Here is a 16,321-nt window from a genome sequence, read left to right as displayed (position 1 = left end):
TCAGAAGTAGTATAGTTGTAGGTATCAGAAGTAGTATAGTTGTAGGTATCAAAGTAGTATAGTTGTAGGTATCAGTTGTTGTGGTATCAGAAGTAGTATAGTTGTGGGTATCAGAAGTACGGTATGTAGTATAGTTGTGGGTATCAGAAGTAGTATAGTTGTAGGTATCAGAAGTAGTATAGTTGTAGGTATCAGAAGTGACAGTATAGTTGTGGTATCAGAAGTAGTATAGTTGTATCATTATCAGAAGTTTTTTGTTATCAGTTGTAGGTATCAATAGTTTATAGTTATCAGTAGGGTATCAGAAGTAGTATAGTTGTAGGTATCAGAAGTAGTATAGTTGTAGGTATCAGAAGTAGTATAGTTGTAGGTATCAAGTAGTAGTAGATAGTTGTAGGTATCAGTAGTATAGTTGTAGGTATCAGTAGTATAGTTGTAGGTATCAGAAGTAGTATAGTTGTGGTATCACCCCTAGTATAGTTGTTATCAAGTAGTATAGTTGTAGGTATCAGAAGTAGTATAGTTGTAGGTATCAGAAGTAGTATAGTTGTATCAGAAGTAGTATAGTTGTAGGTATCAGAAGTAGTATAGTTGTAGGTATCAGAAGTAGTATAGTTGTGGGTATCAGAAGTAGTATAGTTGTATCAGGTATAGTAGTAGTATAGTTGTAGGTATCAGAAGTAGTATAGTTGTAGGTATCAGAAGTAGTATAGTTGTGGTATCAGAAGTAGTATAGTTGTGGGTATCAGAAGTAGTATAGTTGTAGGTATCAGAAGTAGTATAGTTGTAGGTATCAGAAGTAGTATAGTTGTGGGTATCAGAAGTAGTATAGTTGTGGGTATCAGAAGTAGTATAGTTGTAGGTATCAGAAGTAGTATAGTTGTAGGTATCAGAAGTAGTATAGTTGTAGGTATCAGAAGTAGTATAGTTGTAGGTATCAGAAGTAGTATAGTTGTAGGTATCAGAAGTAGTATAGTTGTAGGTATCAGAAGTAGTATAGTTGTAGGTATCAGTATCAGTTGTAGGTATCAAGTAGTATAGTTGTAGTATAGTTGTAGGTATCAGAAGTAGTATAGTTGTGGGTATCAGAATAGTAGTATAGTTGTGTATAGGTATCAGAAGTAGTATAGTTGTGGGTATCAGAAGTAGTATAGTTGTGGGTATCAGTTGTAGGTATCAGAAGTAGTATAGTAGTATAGTTGTAGGGTATCAGAAGTAGTATAGTTGTAGGTATCAGAAGTAGTATAGTTGTAGGTATCAGAAGTAGTATAGTTGTAGGTATCAGAAGTAGTATAGTTGTAGGTATCAGAAGTAGTATAGTTGTAGGTATCAGAAGTAGTATAGTTGTAGGTATCAGAAGTAGTATAGTTGTTGTAGGTATCAGAAGTAGTATCAGAAGTAGTATAGTTGTAGGTATCAGAAGTAGTATAGTTGTTGTAGTATAGTTGTATATCAGAAGTAGTATAGTTGTAGGTATCAGAAGTAGTATAGTTGTAGGTATCAGAGTAGTATAGTTGTAGGTATCAGAAGTAGTATAGTTGTAGGTATCAGAAGTAGTATAGTTGTAGGTATCAGAAGTAGTATAGTTGTAGGTATCAGAAGTAGTATAGTTGTATCAAGGTATAGTTGTGGGTATCAGAAGTAGTATAGTTGTTGTGGGTATCAGAAGTAGTATAGTTGTGGGTATCAGTAGTATAGTAGTTGTATAGAAGTAGTATAGTTGTAGGTATCAGAAGTAGTATAGTTGTAGGTATCAGAAGTAGTATAGTTGTAGGTATCAGAAGTAGTATAGTTGTAGGTATCAGAAGTAGTATAGTTGTAGGTATCAGAAGTAGTATAGTTGTAGGTATCAGAAGTAGTATAGTTGTAGGTATCAGAAGTAGTATAGTTGTAGGTATCAGAAGTAGTATAGTTGTGGGTATCAGAAGTAGTATAGTTGTAGGTATCAGAAGTAGTATAGTTGTGGGTATCAGAAGTAGTATAGTTGTAGGTATCAGAAGTAGTATAGTTGTAGGTATCAGAAGTAGTATAGTTGTAGGTATCAGAAGTAGTATAGTTGTAGGTATCAGAAGTAGTATAGTTGTAGGTATCAGAAGTAGTATAGTTGTAGGTATCAGAAGTAGTATAGTTGTAGGTATCAGAAGTAGTATAGTTGTAGGTATCAGAAGTAGTATAGTTGTAGGTATCAGAAGTATTCACCCCCCTAGGATTTCTTCTCATTTTGCTGTGTTGCCACGAGGGATTAATAACAGATTTAATTGTGATTTTTATTTATTTTATCATTGATCGGCACAAAATTCTCCATAAAGTCAAAGTGAAAAGAATTCTACAAATATATTTACAGATGAATACACATTTTATAGCTAATCAATATTAGTTGCTAAAGTATACACCCCCTTTTATTTAGGCCTCAATTTAGTACAGGAATAAAAATGTGTCTTTGCAAATCCCATGGACTCTGTCTGGAATAATACAACATACAACACCTGGAAGGTCCCTCCTGTCAAGTGTTGAATTTCAAGCACAGATTCAACTCAAAAAGACCAAAGAGAGCTTTTCAAAAGCCTCATAGAGAAAAGAGCAGTGATTGGTGGATGGGGTAACAAGAACCAATCACAGCGTGGTCAAGTGAATCATTATTCTGTGGGTGATGTATTACATCACCCAGACACCAAGATAGTGATCCTTCTGAGCTGCAGGATGCGAAGGAAACTGCTCGGGGGATGTCGTCATGACGATTTTTAAAACACTTGATTCTGTGACCCATATTATTTATTTATTTTTTAAACAGCTCTAGAGTTCAATGGCTGTGATGGGAGAAAACTGAGGATGGGATCGATAACATTGTAGTGACTCCACCAAGGAATATAGTAGTCGGTCTTGTGTTTGGGGAAAATCCACGTCACCACTGAGTAACTGCCTCCTTATTTTCAAGCATGGTGATGGCTGCATCATGTTATGGGTATGCTTAACATCGGCTAAAGACTGGAGTTTTTCAGGATAAAAATAAATGGGATGAGCTAAGCACAGACAAAATCCTAGAGGAAAACCTGCTTCAGTCTGCTGTCCTCCAGACACTTGGGAGATGAATTCACCTTTCAGCAGGACAATAACCTTAAACACATGGCCAAATCTACACTGGAGTTCCTTACCAAGAAAATGTGAATTTGGCCAAGTTACAGTTTTGACTTAAATCTGCTTGAAAATATATGGCAAGAGTTATAAAATGCTGTCTAACCATGATACCCAACATCTTGACAAGAGCTTGAATAATTTTGAAAAGAATAACGGACAAATATTGCACAATCCAGGTGTGGAAAACTCAATAAATCCCGATTCTGTTCTGACTCGAGTTAAGCTCTTAAATGGAATGCAATTCCCTTTTATGCCTTCATAAATTTATAAACAATTTATAAATTGATAAGAACTATTGATAAAACCTAGGTAAATGAGTAATCCATTTGGATAAAGCGATTGTAAATATACATATCAATTGTTTTAGATTAGTTTTCCTTATGATCCCTGGAGACGAATGCGAAACCAGCCATATATATGGAAGCCAAACTGAAAATCATGTCACGTGTATTGCGGTCCCGTTTATACCGTGAAATAGGATATAAATACTTTCGCCATTACTTTTTTTATTTTTATGATGTGCCCTCATCATTTGCATGGATGAAATGTGGACATCCAAGCTACATGCTTCTGTAGGGCTCAACCTGCCGAGTTGTGTTTGCGCTTTCGAATGTCTTGATTATGTCCGGGCTTTTCTCAGTTTTATTTTACAATTTGTATCATGTTGAATATTAGCGAATATCGAGAGCCACGTCAGTAATACCCACATACATTTTTAAAAAATTAAATAATTCCCATTCCGTTTACATACTCTGTCACGTCCTTGTAAATTGTTCCTGGGCGTCGCTAGAGTTAGTGGACATTAGACTAACGTTGTGTGGATGACATTAGACTAACTTTGTGTGGATGACATTAGACTAACGTTGTGTAATGATTTGGGACGTGTAGCCTATTGAATCATTACGGAACTCACGTAGCGTAGCAGGTTAAACCTGGAGCCTGGCAGCTCGGTTCACCGCGGCTGTGGTCATACAGTTCCATTAGTGAGGATCAGGGTACATTTATAGGACTATTGTTCAACCCCTATTGTACACTTTTCACCACCTTCCGATATTTTATGGATTAAACTTGAATATGACATTTCAGGATTAATTCAACCACTATTTTTTTTATTTATCAACCTATTTCGCGCGTAAAGGCTCTCCAAAACGTGTGTTTTTTAAATATATACACGCATACTTTCCTAAACCTAAAATGTGCCGAAATAATCTTGAAGATCAAGGGTATTTTTAAATCTATTAGTTGGTCCTGAAACGGAAGCGAATATGAATAGATGGGTTTTTTCTCCCCTTGATTCCTGTATTCTGACCCCGTTCTCTCCATGTATTCTAGTGTCTGTCAACTAAATTCTAATTAAAATTGCACACCGTATTTAAAAGGATGGCTAAGATAAATGTACTGAAAACTCTTATTGAATGAAAACTCCACGAAAAAATAAATAAATCTATTGGACACCAAGTGGGATGGGTTTTCAGCGGTTGAATGAAATGTATTCAGAGTGCGCACGTTCTGCTACTGTGTGGAAAGGCATGAATTCCTATATCGAGATCGGCCCTTTAGAGACTTTCCCAGAAAGACTCACAGCTGTAGTCGCTGCTTAAGGTGTTTCTGACGTGTATTGACTCAGGGGAGTGAATAGTTATCTAATAAAAAATATATTCGGGTTTTCTTCATTAATATTTAAAGAAAGAAAAAAATCACTTTCACAGAATATTTTCTGTAGATCATTGACAAAAAACAACAATTCAATCCATTTTAATCCAAGGAGGTGAATACTTATGATAGGCAGATATCGGGTGTGATATTTCATGAACAATCGTCTCACTTGGGTGAGACTACTTGCTTTGACAGCCGAACACTGGAAATGGGCCCTGCCACGGCTCGTTGTGTTGCTATTCCAGTCTGGTAGCACACAGCGTCAGGCTCGTATGAATACAATGAATAGAGATTAACACATGTAATATAAACATGGTAGATGAGATCTGGGTGAGAGTCAGCGAACCACAAAACGGTATAAATCAAGGCTGTGTGGAGGTACAGTCACAAGCCCAGACAAATAGGTTTTTCAAGGGACATTGAAAACAAAACAAATACAAGTATGATTGTGAACCTGGAAGTCATTACTTGTCATTACCTGTATGGTTTAAAAAGCAGAAGTCCCAACACACACACACACAGACAGACAGACAGACAGACACACACACAGAGGCTAGAAGATCTGTTTGTCTTTATTTATATGTACGTTAACACAATGTCAAGTCAAATGTTATATTAAAAATCAGACCTTTTTTTAACAACAACTCTACCCATAATGCTTCACCGGTCATCACACCAGTAGTTACGGCAACTCACCGGTGAATTCTAATTACGGGACAGAGCCTCTATGCAGTATCAATCTTGTGTATAATTACGAACCTTCCGGAACATTCTCATAGTGGAGGATGTTTGGGATGTCAACACCTTGAATATTATTCATGTACTTTGGACAGGTCTTATATCCTTGGAATCAATCTCACTTTGGACAGTATTGGTTGCTAACAAACTCAACATGAAAACGCTTCCAAAGCATTGACAGAAATAATTCTTCATAAATATACAAACTGCAGAGCAGAAAGACAGCATCAACAACAAAACTTTATTGATCATTCTGAAATAGGAGGAACAGTGTGATTTTCCATCATGGCGGTGAGATCAGATCAACCAGAGAGACTCTGTTGAGGACACGTATCTGTAAGAGATTCCTTTTCCCTACATACAGGTGAACGGAGGCCTTTAGACACACCTTGCCAACCTGCCTCGTAGTCGTTACACAGGTCACTTAGGGCCTAGGATGTCCTCCTGTCTCCTGCCCCTTCGTTGATCTAGTTCCTCCCGTTGGGGCAATGAGCATCCCAAACCGGATGTACAATACACACACTGTAAAGCCCTGTGAGTAGCCCTCACTCCCCCTGCCACCCTCCGTGACCCCTAGCCCCTGCTACCGAACCAATCCTGTAGATCTGAGAGGATTGGACAGGTGGAAGCAACATGTTCAGGGGGGTCAGGGGTCAATTTGGAACCTACATGCTGGTTGGTAGTTTTTGTGAGCGGTTCTTAGCTGCCACCCCTGTCCTCTGGAACTCCAGCTTCTCCTTGATGTACTCCTGCTTGCACTCCTCGAAGAACGCTGAGTCTCTGTAGCTGAGAGAGAGTGGTGAACAGAAGACTGTTATCATTAGAACACTGAGTCTCTGTAGCTGAGAGAGAGTGGTGAACAGAAGACTTATCATTAGTCTCTGTAGCAGAGAGAGACTGAACAGAAGACTCATTAGAACACTGAGTCTCTGTAGCTGAAGAACAGTTATCATTAGAACACTGAGTCTCTGTAAGAGAGAGTGGTGACTGAGTCAGTATGAACAACAGTTATCATTAGAACACTGAGTCAGTATGAACAACAGTTATCATTAGAACACTGAGTCAGTATGAACAACAGTTATCATTAGAACACTGAGTCAGTATGAACAACAGTTATCATTAGAACACTGAGTCAGTATGAACGACAGTTATTAGAACACTGAGTCAGTATGAACAACAGTTATCATTAGAACACTGAGTCAGTATGAACAACAGTTATCATTAGAACACTGAGTCAGTATGAACAACAGTTATCATTAGAACACTGAGTCAGTATGAACAACAGTTAGTTGACTCACTGTACGGTCAGACACTCCTTCAGGGCAGCGTTCTGATCCCGACACTTGACCACCATCAGGAAACCAGTCTCTTTACAACAGTGGTTGAACGCTGAAACCAGATAGATGGAAGGAGACACAGATTTAGCCAGTAAATTACCACCATCAGGAAACCAGTCTCTTTACAACAGTGGTTGAACGCTGAAACCAGATAGATGGAAGGAGACACAGATTTAGCCAGTAAATTACCACCATCAGGAAACCAGTCTCTTTACAACAGTGGTTGAACGCTGAAACCAGATAGATGGAAGGAGACACAGATTTAGCCAGTAAATTACCACCATCAGGAAACCAGTCTCTTTACAACAGTGGTTGAACGCTGAAACCAGATAGATGGAAGGAGACACAGATTTAGCCAGCCAGTAAATTACCACCATCAGGAAACCAGTCTCTTCACAACAGTGGTTGAACGCTGAAACCAGATGGATGGAAGGAGACACAGATTTAGCCAGTAAATTACCACCATCAGGAAACCAGTCTCTTCACAACAGTGGTTGAACACTGAAACCAGATAGATGGAAGGAGACACAGATTTAGCCAGTAAATTACCACCATCAGGAAACCAGTCTCTTCACAACAGTGGTTGAACACTGAAACCAGATAGATGGAAGGAGACACAGATTTAGCCAGTAAATTACCACCATCAGGAAACCAGTCTCTTTACAACAGTGGTTGAACACTGAAACCAGATAGATGGAAGGAGACACAGATTTAGCCAGTGGATCAGAGTAGTCTTGAAATCCAAACTTAATCACGAAAAACCAGACTGAATTAGTGAAAGTAAAACACTAGCAAAACGCAGCGTGATTCAGTTTGGATTCCCAAGCTATGATACCGTTAAGACAAGGGCCTTTTAAAAAGCAACCAGGGTAAGAGCCCCAGTCTAAACAGGTCATGTCTCTTTCAAATCTGTCCCCCTCTGCCAATCTGAGAGGAGCCACAGGCTGAGAGGGGGGAGAGAGAGACAGAGAGACAGACAGACAGACAGAGAGAGAGGGGACAGCCAACCATACTGTCTCTGCCACACGGTGACAAGCCTGGTCAGAGTAGATACTACCGCAGTGGGTACTGACAGGCCTCTTATCTTACCACAGCCCCAGTGTCTCCTCTTCCACCAGGCTGAGGTAAAAAAATGAGACTTCATCATATCTATTCATACCTGTGGTTGGTGTTTCTGTCCACATTGGCACCAGTGTAACTATCTGTCTGGCATGGTCCATTATAACTGTCCCTCACACAGACCAGGCCTATCTGTCTGGCACGGTCCATTATAACTGTCCCTCACACAGACCAGGCCTATCTGTCTGGCACGGTCCATTATAACGGTCCCTCACACAGACCAGGCCTATCTGTCTGGCACGGTCCATTATAACGGTCCCTCACACAGACCAGGCCTATCTGTCTGGCACGGTCCATTATAACGGTCTCTCACACAGACCAGGCCTATCTGGCTATTAATATGAATGGAAAAGAGCAGCAATCTAAACTATTCACACAGAAGAGAGGCCATACATATAGAATAGTGCTGAGCCAATAGGGCTTTCTATTCACACAGAGGCCATACATATAGAATAGTGCTGAGCCAATAAGGCTTTCTATTCACACAGAGGAGAGGCCATACATATAGAATAGAGCTGAGACAATAGGGCTTTTTGGAGGTTAGTTCAGTTTCGGTTGCATTTTATTTAAAAAATCATCACGGTTTTCGATTTCGGTTTTGATAACGTATTATGAAATAATGTTACAATGATTTAGTGAAAATGGAGAACATTCCATTTCCAAAACTTTGAAAATATGATATTGTCTGTCTCTGTCAGGCCCACGTTGGGTCGACATCAACCAGGTCTATAGTTACTCTGAATGACGTACAGAACTCTGTAAACCAACCAGGTCTATAGTTACTCTGAATGACGTACAGAACTCTGTAAACCAACGAGGTCTATAGTTACTCTGAATGACGTACAGAACTCTGTAAACCAACGAGGTCTATATATATATATATATATGATATTGTCTGTCTCGGTCAGGCCCACATTGGGTAGACATCAATAGAACAGGAAATTACAATGAAAAAAATCAAATATTTCAGTTGCGTATTTTACTTAGTTTTCATTTGATGACTATTCTTTAAAGTGATCTGATCTCTGCTCAGGCATTAGCAGCCAGCCAGGCCATCTAGCTCTATGTGCTCCCCATACTGTACGGTCTTTAGTCTGATTTCTTTCATTAATTATTTGGGCTCCCCAAAAACTAAACTAAATGGAATTCAAGTAATTGAACCGACATCGGTCAAGTAGTTGTTTAATAACCATAAGAAATAGGAAATGGCTGTTAAATCGCTCAACACTAATGATCTATAGTTACGCTGAATGACGTACAGAACTCTGTAAACCAACCAGGTCTATAGTTACTCTGAATGACGTACAGAACTCTGTAAACCAACCAGGTCTATAGTTACTCTGAATGACGTACAGAACTCTGTAAACCAACCAGGTCTATAGTTACTCTGAATGACGTACAGAACTCTGTAAACCAACCAGGTCTATAGTTACTCTGAATGAAGGTACAGAACTCTGTAAACCAACCAGGTCTATATTGACTCTGAATGACGTACAGAACTCTGTAAACCAACCAGGTCTATAGTTACCCTGAATGAAGGTACAGAACTCGGTGTGTCTCTTTTAGTTTGACCGTAGAAGACACATTTAGGGCTGAGATGTTCAACTTAACAAAGACTCTCCTTTTCTAACCATTTCATTAAAAAAAAGACATGATATTTGCCAAAAAGCAGTTGAGACCCTGACAAACAGCTGAGTGCAAAGTGAATCATACAGAGGTGGAGTTGGCCATTAGGCCTAACTGAGTTAGACTACAGAGATTTTCTAAAAACACCAAGATATTCCCTGTCAATCCTTTCTAACTGATATCAAGGTGTTGTGGATGAAAAGGTGCCATTGTGTTGGTGGTGTTAAAGAGGTGCTGAAGGGTCCTGGCCTCGTCTCTTCATGCTGTTAGCCAGACTTTAATTAGCCTTGTCCCCCCCCCCCATCTCCAGCATCTCATAAACAACAATGGAACGCATCCCAAAATGACAATGTATCCTAACCCCTACAAAGTGCACAACCTTTTAGACCAGAGCCTTGCTCAACAGCAGTACACTGTATAGAGAATAGGGTAGCATTTGGGATGCAAACCCATCATAATAATCTCCCTGTTCTGATCAGCGTGATTATCACCACGACTTGCTTTCATCCCAACGCAGGAAAACCTGCAGAAGCAATTTGACGAGGCAGAACAGTGTGACTAATGTAAATCAGCAGAACAGAAACACAGAGGACTGTACTGGGGGGGTATCCCATCACACATCAGCAGTCACCCAACACAGTGACTGTGATCTCAGAGGACTGTACTGGGGGGGGTATCCCATCACACATCAGCAGTCACGCAACACAGTGACTGTGATCTCAGAGGACTGTACTGGGGGGGTATCCCATCACACATCAGCAGTCACCCAACACAATGACAGAAAGGACCATAGTGACAGTGATCTCAGAGGCAGCCTCCCAACAGACACCCTATTCCCTATATAGTGCACTACTTTTCACCAGGACCAAATGCAAATTAATTACTTTAAAATTATACAATGTGATTTTCTGGATTTTTGTTTTAGATTCCGTCTCTCACAGTTGAAGTGTACCTATGATAAAAATTACAGACCTCTACATGCTCTGTAAGTAGGAAAACCTGCAAAATCGGCAGTGTATCAAATACTTGTTCTCCCCACTGTATGTGATGAGATACGGAGAGCTGACTGTTCTGAAGTAGCTGATCTAATCAGTGCAGTACTGAGGACACGTGTGACAGAGCCAGGTCAGAACCAGGGCAGAGCCAGGTCAGAACCAGGGCAGAACCAGAGCAAACAGCCACTGCAGGCATCAGTAATACAAATAGAGTAGTATGCAGGCAATACAGCAGCTGGGGCGGAGGTGTGAAAATGAGGGGGCAGAGAGGAGACCAGAAGGGGATTTCCACAGCCCTGTCACCTCGAGGGCTGTGTCTCTCTGGGCGAGCAGCAGCAGGCGTGCCGCCTCAGAGGATGAAGAGGACAGACTTTAGGCCTAACCACAATCCAAGCACCTATGCAGCACCAAGAGTTGCTGTTGGGCAATCCCACAGTAACAGAATGATGCAGAGCCGTTTTCACTTTTAAAATGGATGCCAAAAAAAACAAACAATGATTGCTAACTTTAAAAAAAAAAAAAAACAATACACCTCTATGCGCAATTACTTTTAACGATTTTCTAAGTAATATTTTTACAACAACAAAAAAATAACATTTACTTAAACAGTGCAGATGTACATTTTGGTAACAGACTGACAGTTTGTGCTGCTGGTGCCATGCACTGTTCCTCAAGAAAATGTGTTTTTGTAAAAAAAAAAAAAAAAAAATGGAAATTGTTAAAAGTCTTTATGCATCGAGTTGTAATGGTTTGTTTAACTCATTGTTTTTTTGTTTGACATACATTTTTTTTTACATTTAACATTTAAGTCATTTAGCAGACGCTCTTATCCAGAGCGACTTACAAATTGGTGCTTTCACCTTATGACATCCAGTGGAACAGCCACTTTACAATAGTGCATCTAAATCTTTTAAGGGGGGAGAAGGAGAAGGATTACTTTATCCTATCCTAGGTATTCCTTAAAGAGGTGAAAAAAAAAAAAAAAATCGGAGTCTCAGCATCTCTCTGTTGCCGTGGAAATGCCCTGCAACAACATTACAGCAGAGACCCAGAGAGACTCCGTATGGTTGAAAATAAATAACCATGTTGATGCCAGCAGCATAAAGTCAATTTAGAGATGTTAACAAAAACCATTTAACTGCAGTCTGTTTCAAGTATCTTCCTGTAAAAAAGGAGAAGACGTTTCTGTTAGGCCGACGTGTCGAGGTTATAACACAATCAGATCAGCAGCCTATACTCCTTATAATAAAGGCACCATTAACACTGCTATTTAAAAAAAAAAAGGCGTTGGGGACAGAAAAGAGGAAGTGTATCAAGAGGAATATTCATATTTAAACCACCATATCAGGTTTGGTCGAGATAGAAAATGCCTTGACTGTCTTTTTTTCCCCTTCATCAGGTCATCTACTTCTGACTGGTTTTCAGACCAGCCAGATGAACGCAACAGAAAAACACAAATATACGCAACAGGGGAGGTATCCATTAATACTCTGTCAAAAATTCCAGAAAATTATGTCATAGCTTTAGAAGCTTCTGATAGGCTAATTGACACCATTTGAGTCAATTGGAGGTGTACCTGTGGATGTATTTCAAGGCCTACCTTCAAACTCAGTGCCTCTGCTTAACATCATGGGAAAATCTAAAGAAATCAGCCAAGACCCCAGACATTTATTTTTTTAGACCTCCACAAGTCTGGTTCATCCTTGGGAGCAATTTCCAGACGTCTGAAGGTACCACATTCATCTGTACAAACAATAGTACACAAGTATAAACACCATGGGACCACACAGCCATCATACCGCTCAGGAAGGAGACGCGTTCTGTCTCCTAGAGATGAACGTACTTTGTGTGAAAAGTGCAAATCAATCCCAGAACAACAGCAAAGGACCTTGTGAAGATGCTGGAGGAAACATGTACAAAAGTATCTATATCCACAGTAAAACGAGTCCTATATCGACATAACCCGAAAGGCCGCTCAGCAAGGAAGATGCCACTGCTCCAAAACAGCCATAAAAAAGCCAGACTACAGTTTACAACTGCACATGGGGACAAAGATCGTAATTTTTGGAGAAATGTCCTCTGGTCTGATGAAACAAAAATAGAACTGTTTGGCCATAACAACCATCATTATGTTTGGAGGAAAAAGGGGGAGGCTTTCAAGCCGAGGAACACCATCCCAACCGTGAAGCTCGGGGGGGCAGCATCATGTTGTGGGGGGGCTTTGCTGCAGGAGGGACTGGTGCACATCACAAAATAGATGGTGTCATGAGGGAGGAAAATGATGTGGATATATTGAAGCAACATCTCAAGACATCAGTCAGGAAGTTAAAGCTTGGTCAAAAATGGGTCTTCCAAATGGACAATGACCCCAAACATACTTGCAAAGTTGTGAAAAAATGGCTTAAGTACAACAAAGTCAAGGTATTGGAGTGGCCATCACAAAGCCCTGACCTCAATCCTATAGAAAATGTGTGAGCAGAACTGAAAAAGCGTGTGCAAGCAAGGAGGCCTACAAACCTGACTCAGTTACACCAGCTCTGTCAGGAGGAATGGGCCAAAATTCACCCAATTTATTGTGTGAAGCTTGTGGAAGGCTACCCAAAACGTTTGACCCAAGTTAAACAATGTAAAGGCAATGCTACCAAATACTAATTGAGTGTATGTAAACTTCTGACCCACTGGGAATGTGATGAAAGAAATAAAAGCTGAAATAAATCAGCTTTCTTAAAATAAAGTGGTGATCCTAACTGACCTAAAACAGGACATTTTTACTTGGGATTAAAATGTCAGGGATTATGACAAACTGAGTTTAAATGCATTTGTCTAAGGTGTATGCAAACTTCTGACTTCAACTGTATCTCTGTGACCATCTTGGGTTCCAGCACATATATCCTGGGTTCCAGCCCATATAGCCTGGGTTCCAGCCCATACAGCCTAGGTTCCAGCCCATACAGCCTAGGTTCCAGCCCATACAGCCTGGGTTCCAGCCCATATAGCCTGGGTTCCAGCCCATATAGCCTGGGTTCCAGCCCATATATCCTGGGTTCCAGCACATATATCCTGGGTTCCAGCCCATATAGCCTGGGTTCCAGCCCATACAGCCTGGGTTCCAGCCCATACAGCCTGGGTTCCAGCCCATATAGCCTGGGTTCCAGCCCATATAGCCTGGGTTCCAGCCCATATAGCCTGGGTTCCAGCCCATATAGCCTGGGTTCCAGCCCATATATCCTGGGTTCCAGCCCATATATCCTGGGTTCCAGCCCATACAGCCTGGGTTCCAGCCCATATAGCCTGGGTTCCAGCCCATACAGCCTGGGTTCCAGCCCATATAGCCTGGGTTCCAGCCCATACAGCCTAGGTTCCAGCCCATATATCCTGGGTTCCAGCCCATACAGCCTAGGTTCCAGCCCATACAGCCTGGGTTCCAGCCCATATAGCCTGGGTTCCAGCCCATATAGCCTGGGTTCCAGCCCATATAGCCTGGGTTCCAGCCCATACAGCCTAGGTTCCAGCCCATACAGCCTGGGTTCCAGCCCATATAGCCTGGGTTCCAGCCCATACAGCCTGGGTTCCAGCCCATATAGCCTGGGTTCCAGCCCATATAGCCTGGGTTCCAGCCCATATAGCCTGGGTGCCACAAGACTGTAACCCCGCTGACCTAAAGCCTAAGCATTTGTTCAGGTTCGCTAACACAAGTTTTTATTAAATCTCAGATATTCACCTGTAACCTTTTCAGCACAGAGCTCCTTGGCCTTCTCCCTCATCATCTTGGGGATGAGTACATCCGTCTCCACATGCCTCAGGAAAGGCTCCTCTGAAACACAACCCAATAACACACACACACACACACGTCATAGCTACCCTGCTGTACCAGGGCTAGCATATTCATCAAACTAGCTAGCTAAACAGCTAGTTAACAACATCTAGCTCACCCAGTCGTTTCTGAGGACGCAAACAATGAACGTCCAAGATTAGAAGTATAATAGCTAAAACATTTGTATGTCAGAAAACAATTTAAGAGGTCGACGTAGATAACTCTCTAAATATCCAAAATGACAGCTACGTGACTTGTAGATGAATAAAACTCAGTTATAAATTCAAGTTTAATCGGCTACGACACTTGCACCGTTAAAGCTCCCAATTCACCGCTTTACTGACGACGTTTCGATTCGACGAAGATCCGGGTCGGGATGGAAACGTTGTCGGTGAATTGGGAGCTTTGACAGTGTGCGGCGGGGCCTTCTTGTTGTTCACTAGACGTTGTTAGCCCAGAACCTAACGTTGTGTTTTCAAAGATGTGCGTATGACCACACACTTTTCTACAGATGCTTTACAACTATACCGATGCCGTAAAAGCGACATAGGAAAATGATACTCAACATATTGTCTATACAATACCTGATTTGGTTGCTTCCATAATTATCAGCAGTGTTGCTGAATCAAAACATTACAAAACAGAAGCAAAGTGACCTCTCTTCTTTACCACGTTACTTCCGGGTGCGTCACTCAACTGTGGAACGAACTACAACCCCCACAATTGTCCACAACTCTAAACTACAACGGGCTTGTTTGGAAGCGTGTACAACTTAAAAACGTGTATTACATTGTCCATCACGCATAACTGTCAAGTTAAATAATGGTTCAATTATCATTTTTAAATGAGACTGGATCTACCAAGTGAATAAGTCGATGTATTGTCTTCAACAACAAATGAAGAGTTGACAGTGGCAGCTCACCTGATATCCAACAGGCTTTCATCCTCCAGTACTTGGTGTTAACAACTTGGTATAAGATAGAAATAACAACATTCACCTAGAAGTACCTCAGCTTTGACCACAGCTGCATTCAAGGTGGTGCTGGAGTGTCTTCTTCACAGCCGCTGTGCAACATGCTGGATGCTGACCACAGTCACACCTGTGAAGTGTAGGCCCATTGTAGACTCTAGACTGGCAGTCTGGAAGTCATGTGAGGCCCACAGGTGTTTGTGTATCGGTGTCTGGTGTATCTACCGACAGGTCTGAAATGTAATGGACGTCACACCTGGACCACCACAACAACAACAGAAGCAGAGGGCCCGTCTGTCTGTCAGGCAGTCAGTCTGTCTGTCTGTGTTTTTCCGTCAGTTCTCACACAGTCCTCTCAACATTAAACACCACGTCTCCTTTCAGCCCACTAGAAGAGGAAAGGTGGGGTGGCAGAGAGTTAGTTTTTTTCTTCCCCCCTTCTTCCATCAAAAGAAAATACCAGAGAGAGAAATCACGTGCAGCTGCTTTTTTTTTTCTCGAGACGACCATGAGACAAGGAGCTGGGTGCAAAATGGGACCACAGCAAGTCTGTCACCTCCACTGGTAGATGTGTGTGTGTGTGTGTGTGTGTGTGTGTGTGTGTGTGTGTGTGTGTGTGTGTGTGTGTGTGTGTGTGTGTGTGTGTGTGTGTGTGTGTGTGTGTGTGTGTGTGTTTGTCTGCAGCATGGTTGTGGAGCAGTACGTTGGTGAGATCATGTGTATGTGCAGAGAATGTAGGTTCAGACATAAACATCTATCAGACAGAGGCTGTAGGTTCAGACATAAACATCTATCAGACAGAGGCTGTAGGTTCAGATATAAACATCTATCAGGATGTAGGTTCAGATATAAACATCTATCAGACAGAGGTTGTAGGTTCAGACATAAACATCTATCAGACAGAGGCTGTAGGTTCAGATATAAACATCTA

At 41.2% G+C, this 16,321-nt stretch overlaps 1 protein-coding gene across 1 annotated transcript; it reads right to left on the bottom strand.

Moving 5' to 3' along the window:
- Nucleotides 1-5,345: 5,345 nt before the first annotated feature.
- cmc1 (C-x(9)-C motif containing 1) lies at nt 5,346-15,113 on the bottom strand. Its single transcript, XM_029656478.2, has 4 exons — nt 15,005-15,113; nt 14,328-14,420; nt 6,828-6,918; nt 5,346-6,315 (listed from the first exon to the last, which is right to left on the bottom strand). The coding sequence occupies exons 1-4, from the start codon at nt 15,021-15,023 to the stop codon at nt 6,195-6,197; spliced, it is 324 nt and encodes a 107-aa protein (XP_029512338.1). The 5' UTR covers nt 15,024-15,113; the 3' UTR covers nt 5,346-6,194.
- Nucleotides 15,114-16,321: the final 1,208 nt, after the last annotated feature.

The sequence above is a fragment of the Oncorhynchus nerka genome, linkage group LG14 (assembly GCF_034236695.1).
Source record: "Oncorhynchus nerka isolate Pitt River linkage group LG14, Oner_Uvic_2.0, whole genome shotgun sequence".
NCBI lineage: Eukaryota > Metazoa > Chordata > Actinopteri > Salmoniformes > Salmonidae > Oncorhynchus > Oncorhynchus nerka.
The sequence above is the reverse complement of the archived record's forward strand: the minus strand, read 5'-3'. Positions and strand labels throughout refer to the sequence as shown.